The 23731-nt window shown below is 40.8% G+C and overlaps 1 protein-coding gene across 1 annotated transcript in view; it reads right to left on the bottom strand.

Moving 5' to 3' along the window:
• Window positions 1-333: 333 nt before the first annotated feature.
• Window positions 334-23731, bottom strand: part of alcama (activated leukocyte cell adhesion molecule a) — a 353749-nt gene continuing 330351 nt past the window's right edge. Inside the window, exons 8-16 of the mRNA XM_063050584.1 lie at window positions 22955-23084; window positions 21301-21413; window positions 20666-20801; window positions 17788-17903; window positions 9693-9831; window positions 8563-8610; window positions 5959-6085; window positions 4836-4943; window positions 334-2464 (exon numbers count right to left, since the gene is read on the bottom strand). Of these exons, the coding sequence (XP_062906654.1) occupies window positions 4856-4943; window positions 5959-6085; window positions 8563-8610; window positions 9693-9831; window positions 17788-17903; window positions 20666-20801; window positions 21301-21413; window positions 22955-23084 (897 nt within the window). The 3' untranslated portion in view covers window positions 334-2464; window positions 4836-4855. The remainder of the gene's footprint in view (window positions 2465-4835; window positions 4944-5958; window positions 6086-8562; window positions 8611-9692; window positions 9832-17787; window positions 17904-20665; window positions 20802-21300; window positions 21414-22954; window positions 23085-23731) is intronic.

Below are 23731 nucleotides of genomic sequence, written 5' to 3'. Positions count from 1 at the left end.
GCAATGCCAGTTTCTGTGCTGCATTTTTCTCTTTCCCTCGCCTTCCCATGCAGACAATGCACCACCATGAAACCAGATGCTCCCCTGCACATTCGCACAGCAGGCAGAACTCCTTCTGTGTCACCCAAGCCCTGCCTCTGATGTTATCCTGCATCAACCAGTCATGTGTGGACTTGGATGTGACTGAGGTCTGATGCTTTAGAGCTTTGGCGAAGCTTTTTTTAAAAAAAAATTCAGCGTGCATATTTAACATCAAAATGCTCATTTGCAAATTGTGCTAATTTTGGTTTTTAGATTTCTAAATGAATAATACACAGTAGACCATTTAAAGCTTCAAAACATTTATTTTTAGCAAACTGGAAAGATTAAAGATCAAGAACGGTTTTTTTGTACAAGAATCAGGCTAAATAATTGGGGCTAATGCCACAAAATGACCAAATACATTATATTCCACTTTCATTACAGGTGATTCTGTAATCTGTTTTACTTCTTGCATGATACATCCACTTGTTTATACCACTCCAGAATATTTTTTTTTGTTATTAAACTTTCAGTGAGTCTGTGTTGTGGGCCCATGTTGCAACAGCAGGAGACCGACAATGATTTTCCTGCTTTCACTGAGAATTATTCAATTCATCATTAAGAAATAGCAAACCTTTATGGAACTATTACTATATACAAAACATAAAATTCTCACTATATCTCTGATTAATGAATTAAAAAAATTACAGCTGTCATTTTTATAAGACCCAATTATCTGTACAGCTAACCTCACCAATACTCTGGTGTTGTGCCTGAAGAGGTAACTGAAGTGCCAAGGGTCCACAAACTCTTTAAATATGCTGCAACAAACATTTGGCAAATGTAAAAGTTCAGGATAATGAGGAATTGAGATTATAATTAGCAGAAGACAAATAATAGCCCATTACCAGGTCACTCGGAAACTAACTGAATAAATTGCAAGAAATATGCAAAGTTTTAATGGATTTATCAAAACAGTTGTTCAGTCAGGCATTAGGACTTTTGTGCCAAGTTAAATACCTGCTCAATTGCTATCTTCTATTTTTCAAAGTCACCAGATTAAAAACATGGGGAGCCAGTTTGTGTATAATGATATTATATACACATTCCTGAGCGCATTTGCGATACTACACTTACTACTCCACCTTTTCCATTCATAATTTTCACAAACTATATCTACTAATGGACTGATTTCACAAAAGAACTGCTGCCTGGAAAATGGTTCCTGTTAACAAAGTAATCCAAATTCATATTACTATTTCTATTTAGCCTTCTCCATTTTTTCCATACGATTTGGGTATTGTCCGTCCTATCATACCTATATGTAACCTGTAGGAGCTTCAGTTAAGATTGGTTGAAATAGTTGCATTAATTATATATTTACACCATTCTTCCATATTTCCAATTCTGCTAAAATATCCACGTGCAAATTTCTCCAATATGATTTGAGTAAGATGTGAGAAGAGTATAGATACATTGAAACTGGCCCATCAACAGTGTGCTTTAAGCTACGTAACTGGTTAAGTTAGCATCAAATTAAAAAAGGACATTTTATATGCAAGCCATGAATAAGTAAAGGACTGTGAAATCTCCACTATAAAGCTGCCATTTTATCTTCTATCTTGAATCAACCACAGAAGCCAGAAAGACTAAATTCAATTTTGTTTAATTTGTCTTCCTTCCTCTTTCTGGAGGATTCCTCAACCACATTTCCAAACTGAAAATTCAGAGCCCAAGATTTCTCTCCATTATATGGGCTAATCAAGTTCTGCTGACCCCCGAAAAGGGCTTACGGCAAACTCGTATGGTGGGCTTCTTGAAATCTTGGCATTATCATAGTTCTTACTGACTTAAATTGCCAAGGAAATTAACCTGAAGCTAATATTTAAAAAACAATTAAGCATGATCCACAATATCCCATAAACTAATGCCATAAGGAAATGACACATGAAAGCATTAACCACCCCCGTAATATTAACATTTAAAGCGAACACATCAGTGCAGAAATTCAAAACAACGAAACACTCTTTTTGGGGATTAAAAAAAAACTCACTTGCTACCACAGGAAACTTTCTTATTCCTTTGGAGGACTGAGTACCTTATTTAAATAAGAAATATCTTTTTGTTACAGGTTGATCCATAATAAAAGTCACATGTTTACCTAGTTTTTGTGTGGGAGGAATTTTTCCTCATACATTTGGTTAGGTAACATGCTACTTCAGCCCTCAGAGTAACAAACCAGTTTAATTGTGTTTCGTTAGAAATATTTGGATATTCAGCTGCAGATATTTGTACATCTGTATCTTAAGAGATAAGGCATTGCCAGTGGTGGTGGAGACGGCAATTTCAACTCCCTGCCAATTTCAGCATGTTTTACATTTTGCTGTTTCAGTGGCTTTCATATCCTTGACCAATCTGTATCTAAATCGATGGTTCTCTCTCCCTGGAAAGGTGACAGAAAAAGTAAGAAATTGTCATTAAACTGGATATGAGATTAACTAGGCTAAGTGCTGATGTCCTGGCATGCATTGTTAACTTTTTATTGTACCCTTACATTCGAATACAGATTCTGCAAAATTTATTCCAAATGCAAGGTGATCACCGAAAAGTTAAATGGTATCCAGATCATTGTTTTCATACAGCCCAGGCAAAATATATGTGTAAACAACAGGAATTCTGCAGATGCTGGAAATACAAGCAACACACATCAAAGTTGCTGGTGAACGCAGCAGGCCAGGCAGCATCTCTAGGAAGAGGTGCAGTCGACGTTTCAGGCCGAGACCCTTCATCAGGACTAACTGAAGAAAGAGCTAGTAAGAGATTTGAAAGTTGGAGGGGGAGGGGGAGATCCAAAATGATAGGAGAAGACAGGAGGGGGAGGGATGGAGCCAAGAGCTGGACAGGTGATTGGCAAAGGGGATATGAGAGGATCATGGGACAGGAGGTCCGGGGAGAAAGATGGGGGGGGGGGGAACCAGAGGATGGGCAAGGGGTATAGAGGGACAGAGGGAGAAAAAGGAGAGTGAGAGAAAGAATGTGTGTATAAAAATAAATAACGGATGGGGTACGAGGGGGAGGTGGGGCATTAGCGGAAGTTAGAGAAGTCGATGTTCATGCCATCAGGTTGGAGGCTACCCAGACGGAATATAAGGTGTTGTTCCTCCAACCTGAGTGTGGCTTCATCTTTACAGTAGAGGAGGCCGTGGATAGACATATCAGAATGGGAATGGGATGTGGAATTAAAATGTGTGGCTACTGGGTAGCCTCCAACCTGATGGCATGAACATTGACTTCTCTAACTTCCGCTAATGCCCCACCTCCCCCTCGTACCCCATCCGTTATTTATTTTTATACACACATTCTTTCTCTCACTCTCCTTTTTCTCCCTCTGTCCCCCTGAATATACCCCTTGCCCATCCTCTGGGTCCCCCCCCTTGTCTTTCTCCCTGGACCTCCTGTCCCATGATCCTCTCATATCCCCTTTGCCAATCATCTGTCCAGCTCTTGGCTCCATCCCTCCCCCTCCTGTCTTCTCCTATCATTTTGGATCTCCCCCTCCCCCTCTCCCTTTCAAATCTCTTACTAGCTCTTCCTTCAGTTAGTCCTGACGAAGGGTCTCGGCCTGAAACGTCGACTGTACCTCTTCCTAGAGATGCTGCCTGGCCTGCTGCGTTCACCAGCAAAATAAATGTGTATATGGATTAGCTTAACAACAACATACCAGTCTAAGGTTGGTTAGAATTAAGCAGACTGTAAGAAAATTTATTGGGACATTGAGAATTTCCATATATTAGTCGAGAACACAGATTGTTTGAACATGTAATTTACTTGAAAGAGCTCTGAATTTTACAATTCATCGCTATTAACTGTTTAGTAAATGAAGCTAGCAGCTGCTCTCAGGATTTGTTTCTAAGTATAATATAGAGCATCAATCATGTAATTTGAATGTGTAGATGACCTATGGGTCTGACATCATCCAACATCAGCCTCCCTGGGGTAAGGAGCAGAAACAATCAGACAGCAGTCTGCTCCCCATCTGTCTTGTTCCAACAACTAAAAGATTACAAACAAGAGAAAATCTACAGATGCTGGAAATCCGAGCAACACACACAAATGCTAGAGGAACTCAGCAGGCCAAGCAGCATTTATGGAAAAAAGTACAGTTAAGAGTGAAAGGTGAAATGTTTAAGGGGAGCATCTTCTCTGCGTAGTGAGTGCTTGGAACAAACTGCCATCGGAAGTGGTGGATGCAGGTTTGATTTCAACATTTCAGTGAATTTTGGATAGGTACATGGATGAGAGGGGTATGGAGGGCTATGCATGCAGATCAATGGGACTAGGCAGATTTGGCACACTCTTTGCTGTAGTGTTTTATGACACTAAGAGCCTATCAAAGCTAAACAATTTATAAAACATGGAAAACAATAGCATATTTATTTATACAATTTCAATTAAATATTTTAAACAATAATTCTGAAAATTCATTTTAGGATCTTAATACTCAGTAGTTTGGAGATGCATTAATTTGCCATTGATCTACTTTGGCTTGTCGTATGATTATAATTTTCAAGAGCAGGCCATTAACATTGCCTCCTCCTTTCGCCAACTGAATTCTGGGATTCATCCATGAAACATTTCTGCAATTTCATAAACCTGAAAGATACTGATTCAGTTGGCCAGTAAAGTTACAATACCCTTCCTTTACCACATTTTTGGTTTTGGCATACAATGGTATACTTCGTAATGTTACTCTGCACTTCGAGCCAATTGTTCAATTGTGACTGGAGTGCTCTTGTATTTATAGGAAACCATACCTGTCTTGTTGAGATAACAGTTACACAGCTGAGGAGCCTGACGTATGGTTGTTGTCTCCCTTGTTTATCTTCTTGAACTCATCAGCCGTACCTCTCTCATTGGTTTTGCTTTTTGATGCAGGAAAGTTGAAGAATGAAGTTTTTTAAAAAAAAAGTGGAGAGAGAATCTCAATTTATATTTAAAGACCAAGTATTCATCAGCAAAACTAAATTTGCATTAAAATGCTATTGTAACAAGTTCCTGTTATCTTTAAAGTAAATCTTCTACATCAATGGTGTAGATCCTTCTAGATCTTGGAATTTTCAATCTCTGAGCTTTAGTGAAGATAATTTCTTACTATTCAATTAATTCTGCATCTTTAGTTGCTGCAAGTTCTGAGTTATGCAGTTCATATCATGATCATAAAACGTAAACTTTGTAAACAAAGGCTGAATTATGCCTGCATACTCTGGACAAATTACTTGGCCAAACTATTAAACACTGCCTCAGCTGAAATTACAACTGATCTCTCCGCATGTGCAACAGGAGATTGTTTTGTGTAGTTATAATAAAATGCTTTGATGTTCAAAAGACAAAACATCAAGGCATGAAGTTTTTACTTGTATGTTCACTTTCCCGCAGGCTTGGTAGAAAATTGATTGGTCTTTCTTTGAAAGGTGTTTCCAATGATGTGACTTAAAGTCTCTGGATTCTGGCATTTCTATTGATCTGAATGGGAAACAGCAACTTTAACCCACATGTATCTGAACGTTAGCTGTTCACCTATGATTCTGGATCAATAGCTCTCAGAGTTAATTTTTAAAGATTGTTTCTTCAATATCTTAAATGCTCAAAAATACTGAAGACAATATTGAAACTCAAACAGAATGAAACTTAAAAATGAACAAAAGTATTCACTCTGCTTCATATTACAGGAACTCATTGATGTTTTCCCTTTACATTCCTGGGAAATGAATAGGTACCCGAAGATTTCAGGTAAATGGATTTTTTTTAATCACCCCCCTGTTCCACAGTGAGATGAAGCTATTACAATGCTGCATAGATACCTCAGAGAAAACCTTATTCTGTCAAAGAAATCATACAGATACAGCTGTTTCTACTTTGGGATATCACGCTGCATACCTTTTCTTCTTGTACAACCAGTAAATCATGCCAGCGATGAATGCTGCTATTAACAGGCCGATGATTACTCCCACTATTACTTTGGCCCGATTACCACCGCTGCTCTTGTCACTGTTATTTTTTGGATCTGGAGGAGTTAAAGCATTCCAGTCAGATTTATTAAGTGGCAATTTTAAACTACATCAATTTGACTATAGTGTGGCCAAGTGTGGTAACACAATGATACTTCCAATGATTAGAACTGGATCTCTGGAGCAAAATGAACTGACCGATGAGATAACCAGGTCTACAAGTCAAGAAAGCCTTGATTTTGCCCAGGCAGCTTTATTGAGACACCAATTACATACCTGTATCTCACCACTAACATTCAAGTGGAATACAGTGCCACTGAGTGGAGTCAGTCAGCCAATAAATTTGGTTTGAAATAATTAAAGCAGGTTGTTGTTCCTAAGACCAGCTGCTAAGTTATTGCAGCGATAGCAGTTCTGTGCATTTTCAATGAACAATTTAGTGCTTTAACAACCTAGAGTGGCAAGGTAGGGCGCATGTGCCAGTCGTGCATGCAGCCTGGTACAACCGTTCCGATCTATTCTTTTACTTTCTTCTTCTTACTTTTGATTTACGTTTTTTTTTGTATTTTTCTCATGGTAACACGTCGAAGTTGCACCCTCTCTAATATGCTGGTAGAGAGGGTTTTATTTGGGTTTTCTTTAGCGCTGGAAATGGTTACATCCCGACACGCGGGACAGAAGCAAGGTTGCATTGTGTATTCCACGGACCAGCAAATTCCGGCCGGCTTAGCGAACAGAGCGGCAGACACCCCTGCTGAAATCCGGAGGAAAACACACAGAGGGGGATCACAAAGCCGAGGAAAGAGGACCGGGTCGAGACAACAGAGACTTTTGGAGAAGAGGGGTTCGGTGGGTAATACCATTCCCGCCTGACCGGAAGTGCACTGAGAGCGGTAAGCGTGAAGGATTGGGGTGCTTACTGATCTGGCTAACAACGGATGGTGCAATCTGGGGTACATTACGATCGAGGAACGTGTTTGCAGACTGGATACTGAACTTTTTACTGTTGGACTTCGGCCACATTCCACCGTGATACAACACTTGGTGGCACGGGAGGTCGTTCCTGCCTGTGGCCATCGAACGTGCAGCTCCTCCCGTGGAGGGTCAGACACCCTGAGCCAATAGACTGGTCCTGGACTTATTTTCCATCGGTATAGTTTTGCATTTTGTTATTTGTCTGTTGGGGTTTTTTGTATTGCTATACTTAATGCTCTATTCTTGGTTGGTGCAGCTGTAACGAAACCAAATTTCCCTCGGGATTAATAAAGTATATCTATCTATCTATCTAGCGTAGTGGATTGCTCAACACGTTATAGCTCAAGCTGTAAGACCAGGGTTCAATTCCTATCACTCTCTGTAAGGAATCTGTACACTCTTCCCGTGACTGTGGGGGCTTCCCCCAACATTTTAGACATATGGGTTAGGGTTAGCGAGCTGTAGGCATCGGTAGCATGGTTAGCACATCTTGGATTGTGTTGGTCATTGATGCAAACAATGTTTTTGATGTACTTGTGACAAATAGAGCTAATCTTTATAAACCTTTAGTCGTGATATTTCAGTGTCACTGCATACTTTCACGCAGAAATAATGTGTGAAAAGCTGCATCCTATAAAGACTGCCATCGAGGAACATAAGCAAGAAACTCAGTAAGGTGATGGCTGTTTTTCCTATTTCAACCACCTTCCCTTCTGGTCCTTAAAAAAGATGTTCTACCACAGTCTTAAATATGCTCAATGGCTGAGCATCAACAGCCTTCTATGATAAACAAATTTATGATTCCTTTTCTTGAGATTAACTCCTAGTTCTCCAGTCTGAGGATTATGTTGGGGATCTGCACAAAACATCTTTTTTTCATTACAAAATCAGAACTGGAGATGTTTGCTGATGACAGCAATAACTTCAATTCTATTCACAACTGCTCAGGAAATAAAGCAGTTCTTGCCTGCCTGATCTCCACCAAAAATACCAAGCAATGGCCACCTCCAGGGTGTGTTTAACCATGTAACCGTGACATTCTCCAGCTTCTTCCTTCATCCCCTTTCCCTCACCTACACACCTTCCCTCTCACCTGCCAGGTTGTACTACTTCTCCTTATTCTGGCTTCTGCTCCATCCCTTTCTGGTCCTGATGAAGGGTCTCAGCCTGAAATATTGACTATTTATTCCTTTCCATAGATGCTGGGTGACTTGCTAAGTTCCTCCAGCATTTTGTGTGTGTGTCACTCTTACCTGTCACGTTTTTTTCCAAATGGGTTACCACAACCAAAATAACAGTTTCCAGTATTCTGTCAACCATTGTTATCAGGCTAATAGTTCCCTGTTTTCTCCTCCTACCTTCCTTCCTTTCTTGAGTAGTGATGTTAAACTCTCAGAGGAAGGAGAGGTATCCCTCCAACTTGAACATGTCTACACCATGCTAGGTGTGAGTGACCCCACAGGTCTCATAAGGAATGAAAATGAAAATCATTTGATTCCTCTTCACCAGCATGATATATCACTTTTTACATTCTGACAGGTAAATTCTGCCACTTTACCTGAAGAGTCTTGCTCAAGACTTTCATCCGCAGGTTCCCGGAACCGCACTGAAAAATATATAGGATAAAGCAAGTTATTTTGAGCCCATGAAGTCCATCTCTAGCTTAAACAAGGTCCCCAACTTTATTGTACACATTATCCAATACTTCCAAATATTCTCCAAAAAATACTTGAAGAAGGCAGCCATTCATTTGAGTATAGAGGTGAGAGGATAGTTCACAGGACATGATTAGGAAGTTGTCAATATATTACACTTAGTGGGCAACACTGTGGAATAAAAAAGTTAGATCCCTGCATAAGAAGGGATTTTAAAAGTTTAATGTCAGTAATTGCTTGCTAACTGTTATCAGTGAAGCATAGACATCTAACAATCCTGTACCTCAAAGAATTCAGTAAAATAAAGGTAGCTCCCAGCATCTTCCATTCCAATAAATGAGAATAGGAAATGAATCAAGAACCAGTGGTCAAATGAGGCAGAGTTTTGGTTTTAAAGGCTTGCAGACTGAAGATGGTGAAAAACAGAATGAGGTAAGAGAACCTGCTTTTTTTTAAAGATCTATTTTAAGGCAGAAAAGATACAATGTGAGCAGAAAGATCAAGAAAGGAAAGCTAAAAGGATACTGACTTTGTCTTTCTAAAATGATCACAAATAAGGAGCAATAGAAAAATAATTTGTGTATCTAGGTGGGGGTGGGAAGTGAATCAGATGCTAAGTATTACCCTGCCTATTGATTCTCTTTTGATCCAAGGTAGCTGCCTGGATTCAAATGATAATGGAAAATTCACCATTAATATGGAAGATACTGCACTGAAGAGAGTACACGGCTGACAGGTCATCCTTTGTTAAAATGCCTCACAGACATTCTCCATTGAGTTGTAACATCTTCAAATCAATATACCATTGTGGTCAGTTTGAAAGCTGTGTTTGTGAACGTTGAAACATCTGAAGACCCACAGAAAAGCAAAGCCCTTTGAACAATGGGAAATGATTTCACTGAAGTTTCCGAAACATTTTCAGTGTAACTATAAAACTGCTGCTGAACGATCAAAGCACAGGTTTGATTAAACTGGCATAGTAAGCTGCTATCATCCTCTAAATTTTGTTTGCAAAATATCTCAAAATACTCACTGGCAGTTAGATTAACTGAATATTGATCCTCCCCATGGATATTTATGGCTGTGCATGTCACTGTAATGTTCTCTGAAGGCTTTACTGTTATCTTATGGACCCACTGTGATCTTTTGTCTTTTACTGGTTCTTCTTTTGGCTGTAATGAAAACATATCAATTTTTAAATTTATATCTGGTTAACTAAATGCCATATTTATTGTGTATCTCAACTTGGTTGCGGTACAGGTAGGCAAATCAGCAAAAACTGCATTGTGGTCACTTCTCTGATCTACTCTATCTCGTAATATGGGCATCAACAGGCTTACTGCATTGTTGGTCCACATTTAGTAGTTAACTCTGGTTGAGAATGTCAATCACTCTTCTTTCTAATCTATATTTAACATGCTAATAAATCACCAAACTCCTCCAAGACAAAATCTCCACTTCACTGAATAACCCTATTTACAAAATCTCCTAACAGAAGAACCCTGATGGCTAATTTGTGGCAAGTACTGCACAATAAAGAACTGAATCATAGTTCACCAAAGCTAGGTAAGTGGCAGGGTATTTCACATTGAGCTTCGCTGCTCCTTAGAGTCGCTGAGAAGCCTATGAACCCTTGGCTACTACCTAATCAGTTCCGCTCTACCACCACTCTGCTCCGCCTAGCGGAATTAGTCCTTACTCTTAATAATTTCTCCTTTGGCTCCTCCCACTTCCTCCAAACTAAAGGTGTAGCTATGGGCACCCGTATGGGTCCTAGCTATGTCTGCCTTTTTGTTGGCTTTGTGGAACAATCTATGTTCCGTGCCTATTCTGGTATCTGTCCCCCACTTTTCCTTCGCTACATCGACGACTGCATTGGCGCTGCTTCCTGCAGGCATGCAGAACTCGTTGACTTTATTAACTTTGCCTCCAACTTTCACCTTGCCCTCAAGTTTACCTGGTCCATTTCTGACACCTCCCTCCCCTTTCTAGATCTTTCTGCCTCTGTCTCTGGAGACAGCTTATCCATTGATGTCTACTATAAGCCTACTGACTCTCACAGCTATCTGGACTATTCCTCTTCTCACCCTGTCTCTTGCAAAAACGCCATCCCCTTCTTGCAATTCCTCTGTCTCCGCCGCATCTGCTCTCAGGATGAGGCTTTTCATTCTAGGACAAGGGAGATGCCTTCCTTTTTTAAAGAAAGGGGCTTCCCTTCCTCCACTATCAACTCTGCTCTTAAACACATCTCCCCCATTTCACGTACACCTGCTCTCACTCCATCCTCCCACCACCCCACTAGGAATAGGGTTCCCCCGGTCCTCACCTACCACCCCACCAGCCTCCGGGTCCAACATATCATTCTCTGTAACTTCCGCCACCTCCAATGGGATCCCACCACTAAGCACATATTTCCCTCCCCCCCCCGCATTCCGCAGGGATCGCTTCCTACGCGACTCCCTTGTCCATTCGTCCCCCCCATCCCTCCCCACTGATCTCCCTCCTGGCACTTATCCATGTAAGCGGAACAAGTGCTACACATGCTCTTACACTTCCTCCCTTACCACCATTCAGGGCCCCAAACAGTCCTTCCAGGTGAGGCAACACTTCACCTGTGAGTCGGCTGGGGTGATATACTACGTCCGGTGCTCCCGATATGGCCTTTTATATATTGGCGAGACCCGACGCAGACTGGGAGACCGCTTTGCTGAACACCTACGCTCTGTCCGCCAGAGAAAGTAGAATCTCCCAGTGGCCACACATTTTAATTCCACATCCCATTCCCATTCTGACATGTCTATCCATGGCCTCCTCTACTGTAAAGATGAAGCCACACTCAGGTTGGAGGAACAACACCTTATATTCCGTCTGGGTAGACTCCAACCTGATGGCATGAGCATCGACTTCTCTAACTTCCGCTAAGGCCCCACCTACCCCTCGTACCCCATCTGTTACTCATTTTTCTACACACATTCTTTCTCTCACTCTCCTTTTTCTCCCTCTGTCCCTCTGAATATACCCCTTGCCCATCCTCTGGGTCCGCCCCCCGCCCCCCTTGTCTTTCTTCCCGGACCTCCTGTCCAGCTCTCGGCTCTATCCCTCCCCCTCCTGTCTTCTCCTATCATTTTGCATCTCCCCCTCCCCCTCCAGCTTTCAAATCCCTTACTCACTCTTCCTTCAGTTAGTCCTGACGAAGGGTCTCGGCCTGAAACGTCGACTGCACCTCTTCCTAGAGATGCTGCCTGGCCTGCTGCGTTCACCAGCAACTTTTATGTGTGTTCCTTGGCTACTACCTCACTTTTAAAAACATATATAGTATTTCTGCTTTTTGCACGAATTTTAATCTAGTCAATAAACATACTGTATAAAGTATACTGAATAAGGTTTATTTATTTACTTATTATTATTATTTTCTTCTATATTATGTATTGGATTGAACTACTGCTACTAAGTTAACAAATTTCATGTCACATGCTGGTGATGATAAACTTGATTCTGATACGTACCACCATGTATTCAGTCAATGGCACACATAGCAGCCATGGTGTATTAGAGGTGAAGGAATTGAATGTTTCGGGTGTACCACAAGCAGGCTACTTTGTTCAGGATGATGTTAGGTACTGCTGGAGCTGCACTCATCCAAACAAGCCATTAGGATATCTGGAAATAAGCCAGGTACTGCAGGAGACACAGGCTCGGACCTGTTTTTATAGCTGCTGGTGCACAGGCTGGAATCTGGAACAAAATACAGCAATCTGCTGGAGGAATTCAGCAAGTCGAGCAGCATCTGTTAGGAAGGAATTATCAACATTTTGGGTCGAGGAATTGTCCTGATACAGTATTTTGACCCAAAATGTTGACAATTCCATTTCCCCCACAGGTGCTGCTCAACCTACTGAGATCCCTGAGCAGTCTGTTTTGTTTTTGAAGCAGTTGGCCTGTTGATTTATTTATCTGTTAGTGAAATTGAGGATGTTGATGTTGAGAGTGATGCCATTGTATGTTAGGTCTCTTCCTTGTTGAGAACGATCATTGTCTGACTCCTATGTGGTACAATCATTACTAATCAGGCCACGCCAGAAGAGTATCCTTATCTTACTCCTGCACCCCCTCCACCCACCACTCCCGGCACTCCTTCTCTGTCAACTCTTGTGGGCAGAACTGAAAAAGCGTATGCGAGCAAGGAGGCCTACAAATCTGACTCGGTTACTCCAGTTCTGTCTGGAGGAATGGAACAAAATTCCAGGAACTTACTGTGAGAAGCTTGTGGAAGGCTACCCAAAATGTTTGACCCAAGTTAAACAATTTAAAGGCAATGCTACCAAATACTAACAAAGTGTATGTAAACTTCTGACCCACTGAGAGAGTGATGAAAGAAATAAAAGCTGAAATAAATCATGCTCTCTACTATTATTCTGACATTTTACATTCTTAAAATAAAGTAGTGATCCTACCTGACCCAAGACAGGAAACGTTTTCTAGGATTAAATGTCAGGAATTGTGAAAAACTGAGTTTAAGTGTATTTGGCCAAGTTGTATGTAAACTAATAACTTCAACTGTATGTGCTTTGTGTGAAATAGAACAATACAGTGGCAACTATTGTTAAACAATCATTTCTTACTGGGTCATTTTGAAATGAACAGAGAATAACTGACCCAAAAACATTGAAGTATACTTAAAAAATCATGTTTTAAAGTATTTGCTTATAAAAACTCATAAAAGGATCAAATAAAAAAGGAGTAGGGTGTTTTATTTAGAGTGAATTTCAGGGCTTAAACAGAAGTTTTGTTTTCCTGAAATTGATCTAGTAAATATCTGTTCTCTCTACTCTAGAACCTATATATCTTCCTTAAACTGTAATGCTCACAATTGGATATGACACTCCATAAGGCTAAAATAGTGTTTAAAATGATTACCATTCTGGCTTTTGTACTCTATTTGTAAAGCTGTATAAGGCATCTTTCTTTCATCACAAGGTCAGAACTGGAGGTGTTTACTGATGATACCACAAAGTTTAATTCATTTCACGATCAGTTTTGCCTCTCTGATATCCACCAAAAATACCACGGTGTGTATAACCTTCTATCTTTGATATTCAGTGGCATTCCTATCGTCAAGTCCCCCACTAAGAGCGTGCTGGGGATGGCAGGAGCACTATTGACTGTAAACTCAACTGGACCAGCCATTCAAATACTGTATTTACATGTATAGGTCAGAGATTGAATACCCTGTCGCAAGAATTCGGGATCGTTTAGTATCAATTCCTGTACACAAGTGTTAACAAGAATGAAATAATTGTTACTTGGGATCCGATGCAGCTCAAAAAAAAGATAAAGAATACAATAATAAAAAACAATAAATACATAGGATAGCTTATATACATAGATTGATTGTATGTCCATAAATTGACTCCAGGCTGTACATAAGGTGAATTAGTGGGTGAGTGGGTGGAGGTGTTGATCAGACTTACTGCTTTTGAGTCTGGTGGTCAGACTCCTCCCTGATGGGAGTGCAACAGGATGTGTGGGATCCTTCACGATGTTGCTAGCACTTTTCCAGCATCTTTCTGTATACATCTCCTTTTTGGCGGGTAGGCTACTACCAGTGATGCGCGGGTAGTGTTGACTACCCGTTATAGACACGGTAGTGCAGTGGTGCAGCTTGTTAGGATGCTCTGTACTGCACAGCTGTAGAATAGTATTCCTCCATCGTCAGCGTTGATGAAGACTTTGACACCATTATGATGGTGTTTAGACTAGCGCGTGATTTGAATTTAAGTGAGGGAGAGTTGCGCAGCATCAGCCTCACTCTCTCTTCACAATTCCCGTCTGGATCCAGTGGCAAGACAGAATTGAGACAGCTGGAGATGGGACTAGGCGCAGTGGATGACCAGGACGTCTTCTGTGTCTTGTCGTGCTCTACATGTTCCACGACGCTTGCAGAGACCGCCTTCTTGACCGTTGGACCTTCCATTGGTCTCGTCCGCTCAATCCGCTGGAGTCTGTCTTCACATGCTGGGATAGACAACTCCCTATCTCACCGAGGGTTTGAGACCCGTCGGCTACCCTCACCTGGTTTAGCCGGCTTGTCGAAGCCGTTGCCCGGGGTGTGGCCGCTGTCGCATGCAAACAGCTACGGGGAGCCACAGGTGAGAGCTGAGTGCCAGGTGGGGACCAAAGTTGGACTAACCGCCTTGAAAAGGATGCGACATGTTCCCCCACCAGAGGTGCTACCCCTCCCTGACACCCCATACACCAGCTGTAGAATAACATGAATATGGATGTGCAAAGTTCAGCTCTCTTCAGCCTCAGAAAGTAGAAGCATTGGAAAACTTTCTTGGTTGTGTAGGGTGCTTCTACTTCCTTAGGAGTTTGTGAAGATTTGGCATGATATCTAAAACTTTGACAAGACAGACATGTGGTGAAGAGTATATTGACTGGCTGCATCACAGCCTGGTATGGAAACACCAATGTCCTTGAACAGAACATCCCACAGAGTAGTGGATATAGCCCTGTCCATCACGGATAAACTTCTCCCCACCATTGAGTACAATTACATGTAGCTTTGTCACAGGAAAGCAGCATTCATTAGCAGGGGCCCCACTACCCAGGTCATGCTCTCTTCTCACTGCTGCCAGTGGTGGTACAGGAGCTTCAGGATTCACATCACCAGGTTCAGGAACAGTTATTACCCTTCAGCCAACAGGCTCCACAACCAAAGGGGTTAACATCTCCCAACATCACTTGTCCCATTATTGAAATATTCCCACAACCTATGGACTCCATGTCTCATGTTCTCAATATTTATTGCTTATTATCATTTCTTTCGTTTTGTATTTTCAGTTTGTTGTCTTTTGCAGTCTGGTTGAACACCGCAGTTGGTGGGGTTTTTCAATGATTCTGTTATGGTTACACTAGCTGACCGGTGGTGTACTGGTATCTGCATGGACGTCGAGGAGAGAGGTCCCAGGTTTGAATCCAGCCAGCTCCCTGCACGCTTTCCATCTGTGCTGGGTTGCGCGTCAAACCAGCAACTCTACCTCATTTTTAAAAAAGACTAAAAAATTTGCTAAAGAAACAGCAAGATTGGCGTCCGATGCACCACAGGGTGTGGAAAGGAACAACAGCAATTATGGTGACACTGGACAACAAGTTTTTTTTGAAAGTGTTACTTCCTCGTTTTTTTTGTTTATGATAGACTGCCTGAAGCTGAACACAAGTGTAATTTTAGATTACTTGTATCATGTAGGAATTTGGAGAAACAAGAATATAATGCATTTAATATAATTTCACTGAATATAATGCATTTAATTGCATAATGGTTCCGATGCTTTGCAATAGTTCAGCTAAGCTAAAAATGTTTTGTTGAAGATTTTCATTTGTACTCGGTGTCTGAGGCTTCTTGGTTAAGTGTCTAAAGATAATCAGCCAACATTGATGGATTCCAGTTGCCCTGATACCATTTCTCCATGACCACAATGACCTTTCAATATGCTTATCACTGACAGCACCAAGAGTTGTAGGGAAGAAGTCTTAATGGGAATGCAGAAAATAAATTTTTAGTGACGTATTGCTCTTCATGCATGCTTCACGTATGCTTGAAACATGTTGTCAACCAGCTGCATGTAGCTTGGTGCTCCGTAGTTGCCAAGAAAATTTTCCTTGAATGCCTTCCATGTGATTTTCTCCGGTCCTACTAAAAGTTCTTTAAATTGCCTATTATTGATGACCTGTTTCATCTATGGACCAAGAAAGATGCCTTCCTTAATCTCGGCATCAGTTATTCTGACTTGAATTATGAACTGAAATAACGAAAACAGGCAATTTCAAATAACTGGTGTGTGACAGCGAAACTCCATGATTATTTTCATGATCAGAAGCCCAAAATCCATAAGATACACCCAAAAGTATTCAGGAAACAAAATCTTTGTTGTCCATTGTCATTATTCTATGATGGATCCCAGGAAAATGAATCTCAGGGTTACATATGGTAACATATGCACTTTGATAAGAAATTTACTTTGAGAGGTTGTATGTGATATGCATTCACAGAAGTTTGAAAGTGCTTGAAGTTTCCACAATTGTGCTGCCAATGTAATTGTGTGTGTGGGGGGGGGGGGTGTGTGAGTTCTCCAGAAGTTGATAAACATCTCCTTTGTCGTGTTGACATCAAGGAAGAGGTTATTTGCCTGGCATTAGGCCTCATGCTCTTCCACTTCTCTATGTAAGCAGTCCTATCATTGTTGGTGATGAGCCCCACCCACCACTGTTGTGTCATTGGCGAACTTGATGATATGATTGGTCGGGTGTTTGGCTGTGCAGTCGTGTATGAGCAGAGGGTACGGCAATGGGCTCAGAACACAGCCCCGGGGGGAGGGGGGGCAAGTGTTGAGGATGATGTGGAAGGAGGACTCACTGGGCATCCTAACTGTGATCTGTTTCTTGGGAAGTCCAACACCTAGTGCACAGTGGTGTATTTAGACCAAGGAGTAGGAATTTGTTCACCAAGGTCTGTGGGACAATAGTGTTGGCTGCCGACCTGAAATCCAGAAACAGCATTCTGTCACAAGTGTCCTTGTTTTCTGGGTGAGTCATTGCCAGGTGCATGATAGGAGCTATATGACTTGCCTCATGACACATCTCAGCCATTCCACCATTACCTAGGATGTTAGTGGCACAGAGGCATAATCTCCATTTACTCTGATAATTGTAGCTCCAGCTAGCCCTGAAACCCAATACCATCCAGCACAAAGTAATCAGCTTGCTAGACACCCCTTACACCAATCATCTGCAAATTCACTCTTGTTTTCATCTAGGCTACTCCAGCAGCCCACCCCAACCTGTGGGTTCTCCTCAAACATGCAATCAGCCTGATTTGGAAATATTACCTGTGACTGAGTCTAAATTGTGGAGCCCTACCCAACAGGATTGTGGCAGTATCTTCACCATAAAGTCTGTAGCAGTTCAAGGTGACTTAGCACCATATTCAAGGGCAATTAGGAATGGACAATAAATGCTCGCCTTCTCTGTCGTGATCAAAAGCAAAAACAATTAATTTTTTAAAAAACCCTGGATAAAATTTTGCTTCAGCTAGAAAGTGTGTGGATGTCACCCACTCTGTTACTTACCGATGTTCCATTAATGCTCCACTGGACAACAGGCTTGGGGAAACCCTCCACAACACAAGTGATCACTTTCGCCTTGTTCACCACTCTCTTTGTCAATTTAGTTACCTTCGGTTTTCCTGTAACAAAGAATTTATTTTTTCTCCTTAAGGAATTCGCATGGAATCACTGGGATAGATTTTGCTTTCAGTGCCCAGGTAAATTTGTTGGGTCACCTATCCAATTAACTTCTCATTACATTGAATAGAATAATTATCACAATTGATTCAAGAAGGAAGTCTGTTACTCACCCTAGTGACAAAGGCAATTAACTCTATGCCAATAACTCTGCTAATTATTTAATAACTGAGTTTTATTTCAAAGGTTCAAAGGGTCATTTGACTATCAAAGTATAAATGCAGAATACAACTCTGAAATTTGTCTCTTCTCCAGCTAGCCATGGAATATGGACCACCATATAAGCAGTTGAAAGGAAGACATCAATCCCCACACCCGAAAAGAAAAAAACAAAAACTTGCAAACCCCAAACACCCCCAATCCCTCCCTCACACAAAAACTAACAGATCACCCAACTCCTAGCCATCAATCGGCAACAAGAAAGAATGGGCGAGAACACAAAAAAAAGCATGGAACTGAAAGCGGCCAATGTGAACTACAGTCCAATCCATGAATCTCAGAATTCTGATAATATCTCTGAGATCATCGGGACCCAGCAGCAGTGACTCCAATCATTGTTCACTGGCAGCATCTTGACCACATTTCATTTTGTTCACTTAGTCTAAGGTACTCTGCTCTCATTCAGAATGAAAAAGAATTCACTTCTATTTTCAAAGCTTATATTCAATGTATCGTCCTCCATAACTTCTGCCACATTCAATTAGGTGCCACCACCAAACACATCTACTCTTCTCTTCCATTTTCAATATTCCAACCTAATTCTGCCTCCCATGACTCCCTCTGGTCCTTCATTCCATCTTATTACATTCTTCTATTTAACTGCAGGACTTGCCCCTTTACCACTTTCATCTTCAGCCCACCCCACCCATATCCAGGGGCCCAAACAATGAATCACTTGCAATTTAGTGTTCACAACATGATCTCCTCTTCAGTGGAGAATCCAAATACAGATTGGATGATCAGGGATACAGGGATATCCCAAATACAGGGATGATCTTGTGCTTCAAGATGACCATCACTTTAATTCTCCATCAAAAATCACATTCTGATCTATCTGTCTTTGGTTTTATTGAAGCCCAATAAAGTTTGGAGAACAGAACTTATCTTCTGTAAGGGCAGTTTACAGCCTTTTGGGAATCTATATTAAAAGGACCGATTTCAGATATCCTGCTCTTTCCTGCTTGTTGGGATTGGGCAACCTGTAGCATTAAATGCAGTTTTTCTCTTGAATAGATGCTGCTTGATCTGTTGAGTAGCTCTGAGATTTTCTGCTTTTATTTCAGATCTCCAAAACCTGCAGTTTGTTTCTGATTTTAGCACTCTCTTGCTTCACTGTTTCACATAGACAAATAACATACCAAGTTTCGTTCTTCACATTACCTGATCCAAGTGGTAGTATTGTTTAGTTGCTAGAATTTAGAGCATAATTTGGTTCCATTATAATCTTGTTTAATGTTGCAAGGCTAGAAATTGTACCACACCTGAACGGGCACATTAAAGAAACACAAGTCCCACCCTTAGTAATGATAATTTTATCAACCCAAAGCCTGAAGCATTATGGGGTTTACACACTGAAACTCACCAACTCCTGTCATTGTAAATCTTCAGGAAGGATCAGTTGTGCAGTGTTTTGAGGGTTTTGGACCTGGTGTGGAAAGGTCATGGGGAATGGATTGGGTTAGCAAGACAGCTTGCTAAAGGAGCCAGGGGGATTTTGGGGTGCCAGGAGTAAGGATTGCGATAATGACCAAAGAGTTAAAGGATAAGGATCAGAGAAGGGACCAACATGATGATGACAGCTGGAGTGAAAGGGAGGTTACAAGATGGGAATCAGCATGGTGATTGGGTAGGTGAAGGGATGGTGCAGGTATTAGGGATTAGAGACTGTTTGAGGATCAAAAGTGTTGGTGCTGTTCAGACAGAGGATGAGAGTGGGGCTCAGAGTGAGGATTGATGAGGCTTTTGGACTGAGATCTGGGGCAAGTATCAGCGACTGATGGAGGGACTTGGACAGAGGATCGGGGAAGCCTGAAGTGTCAAGAAGGGCTGGTGAAACCACCTGCCTAGTAGGAAAAAGACACCTTGGACTTATTAACAATAAACTGCTCACATTTGTGCTCCTTATCTAATAGCGAAGCAGCTATCAATGCTCCAGATTGGTCTGATTCTGTGTGCACTGTTTGAGGGTCTCATGGACACACAACAATTTCTCTCAATGTTAAGTATCCATTGTACACTATTGACATGCATAGCAGCGTATCATATTCAGGGAGATACTGGAACAAAAGTCCTTTGTTTTTGCACACCACTTATTTTAACTTAACTTTTTAATAGACATATATATATATTTAATGCAATTCAGTTCTTTTTCCTTCTATATTTACCATGTATTGCATTGTACTGCTGTCGCAAAGTTAATGAATTTCACAACATATGCCGAAGATATTAAACCTGATTCTGATTCTAAATATTTCGATGGTATCTACTAAATGGATTCTTGATGAAATTATTGTTTAGATTTCAAAATCATTGCCGTGCATAACTGAATTTCTAGGCCTCTACGTTACAATTACACCATCAACAATGTGGTGCATAGAATATTGAAAATAACAAAGAATTACTGATTTCAGAAAAAGTAGGAGAAATAAATGGGCAGAAACCTGTTAATTGACCCCAAATAATGCCATACATGCTATTGTTTTACCTTCCACACGTATGATTATAGATTTTTCTCTCTTCATTTCCTTCACTTCCTTCACTTTGGCTTGGCAAGTGTAATTACCAGCGTGCGCATACTGTAGTGACTTCACCACTAAAGGGTTCGGATTAGCTTTATTTTTCTGAAACACAAAGAGCACGTTAGAAGCACAGAGTTTTGAAAGACGCATATATTTAATTTAGTAACGACATTACAAGAAGTAATCACATCCAGGAGGATTAAGGTGTCATGTAGCACATTAGTATTAGCCTGTGTGCATATATTTGTACCAAGCTCAATTTCATGAGAGAGCTGATTGTTCTTGGCACAATCCTATTTTCAGTACAATTTCCAAATCTCTCACCAAGGCTCATTTTCTGCAAGGTAGAATGATTTAGGCATGACAAGTGGAAAGCAGCTCCTCCACGCACAAACGTTTAGGAATTTTAAACCATGAAGAAAATCCAGTTGGACATGTATCATATACCAGTACTGAGATTCAGTATCCTCAAAACCAGAAGGAATAATTTTTGAAGATTTCTCGGCCTGGGATAAAGGCGGCAACAATAAGTGGATGACCAAGTTGTTGAACATTTACTCTAGCAGTTTATACAAGTTGGAAGCAACGGTCAACATCTTACTTTCATCAGGGTAACATCCAAAGTTCCAGAGGAAAAAGCAATACACTCCAGCGTTAGATTCTCCCCGACCATCCTGGAGACACTTTCACTAGGACTCATTGTCAGATTCAGATCTGTGATTAATAAGACATTTTTAAATTCATTATTTCACCAACTCTGTAGATACTTCCACCTTTCCTAGATTAAAAGACAAAAGTTTGAACTGTGAGAATTCTTTTTTTGTTTTGTTACTGTTTCTGTATTTCTTTCCCCCCACTTTGCCTTCTGCTGGAGCTAGCATCCACAGGCATCAGCCAAGGGGACTGTCTGTACACAGGAACTCTGAATGTTTTTTCATTACAAAGCCGAATCTTTAATCACTGCCTAACATGCATACCTCTACAAATGGTCACTAGAACACCCATGCAAAGTAGCACAATTACAAGTAGCACAAGTAGCACTTTTATAGCCTAACATCCACACATATACGCTTACGGCAATGAGTGGATGTGGAGTGGGAATTCTATGCTTTAAATCTCTGGAACAGACTTTGTGCAATATCAAATCGGCATTACGCGTTGCATTTCCTCAGTTACTCACTTCAATCAAGATGAATGAAAATGAAAATAAAAACCCATTGTTCTCTGCTTTCTTCTCTCTCTTTGCCATTCTTAAATCATGTGAATGTCCCTCTTATGCAGATAAATAAACTCAACAAAATTATACTACCTTTTACCTGATAAATGTGAGAAATGAAAATTATTGTTTTGGGGCTTAAGCCTGGCTAAATTTCTTGCTAATCCTCATTTGCACTCGAACATCTATCCTCCATTAAGATGCTTAAAACCTGTCTCTTTAACCAAGCTTTTAGGCAATTACATTATATTCACCCTATGTGGTTTGCATCACATTTTGTTTGTTTAAGAAGCACTATGGATCAGTTTGCTACATTGATAGCATTGCATGTGCATTTTCTTTTGTTAGTGTTGTTACATAGGAATTGTATTGAAACTCTCTATTTTTTTGTGAGGTAATCACTCAAAATATCAAAATCTCAGTTAACTTATTTTTGTTCCAAATATAGCTTTGTTTCTAGAAATCATAAGCTGGTCCGAATATCATAGTGAATGTGATTTTAATGGCCATTACTGATGCTAGCTATATTTCATCAAGTCATACAGTATGGAAAGAGGTCCACTTGGCCCACTGAGTCAATGCTGAGCAACAAGCATTCTTCTACACTAATCATATTTCAACCCCATCAATTCCCTCCATATTCTACACTAATCATATTTCATCCCCATCAATTTCCTCTATATTCTACACTAATCATATTTCATCCCCATCAATTCCCTCTATATTCTACACAGTAGGGGCACACTATAGTGGCCAATTTACCTGCCAACCTGCACATTTCTGCCACATGGGAGGAAACCCATGCCGTCACACAGAGAGCGAGAATGGACAAAGGCCACAAGGACAGCACCAGAGGTCACTTGAATCTTGGTTACTGAGGCAACTCCTTTACAAGCTGTGTGACAGTACTGCACTTTATAAGAAATAGCTGTAATCCTTACATTCGCTTGCCACAGGCAACATCATTCCAATTTGAAAATCAATACATGTTCTCTAATTTAATACAAGCCAAATATTTCAGTTTTAAAATAATACTTACAATGCACAGTGATGTTAAGAGCATCCTTCAAGTCAGGGTTTTCTGGTTGTGAACAGGCATATTCACCACTATTCCCTTCTCTCACGTCTGACAGCTCAAGTATGTCCACGTCAACTGCTTTCTCTTCTCCCTATTAAATTAAACAGTAGATGTTTGCTCAACATATCTTCAGCCTGCACATAAGAAAAGAATATTCTGGAAACACTCAGTGAGTCTGGCAGCATCTGTGGGAAGGAAAGGTAAGGTAGAAAATAAACAAGCTTTAAGCTGCAGAGGGCGATGTGGAGATATGGATAGTATCGCTGATGAGGGGCCATGAATGCTTAGGTCAGATGCTGCTGATAAATTGAGAGGAAATAGGGAGTGACACAAACATGTAGACATAGAAACTGTGTGAAATGCAGATCAGAGACATTGGAAATTCCCGAAAGATCTGGCAATATCAGTGGAGAGAGGAAGTTAACATCTTAACATAGCAGAACTGGGCACTTCTAGTACAAACAGAACAAGCAAGCTACTTGATATTATTGAATACTATATTGTGAAGGTTATGGCACACCCTGACATAAGATGAGACCCCGCTGCTTAAATTTACATCGGGCCTTGTTGAAATGGTGTATTACCATTAGGGTTAGTCACAGACAGGTCAGAGTGGGAGTAGGATGGAGAATTAATGTGACAGGCAAATGGAAGCTCAGGGTTAACCCTGTGAACTAAATCAATGTGCTCTACAAATTGTGCTCATAATGTTGCCTCCTCTGCTTTGGAGAAATCAAA

The sequence above is a fragment of the Mobula hypostoma genome, chromosome 6 (assembly GCF_963921235.1).
Source record: "Mobula hypostoma chromosome 6, sMobHyp1.1, whole genome shotgun sequence".
Classification (NCBI taxonomy): Eukaryota; Metazoa; Chordata; class Chondrichthyes; order Myliobatiformes; family Myliobatidae; genus Mobula; species Mobula hypostoma.
The sequence above is the reverse complement of the archived record's forward strand: the minus strand, read 5'-3'. Positions and strand labels throughout refer to the sequence as shown.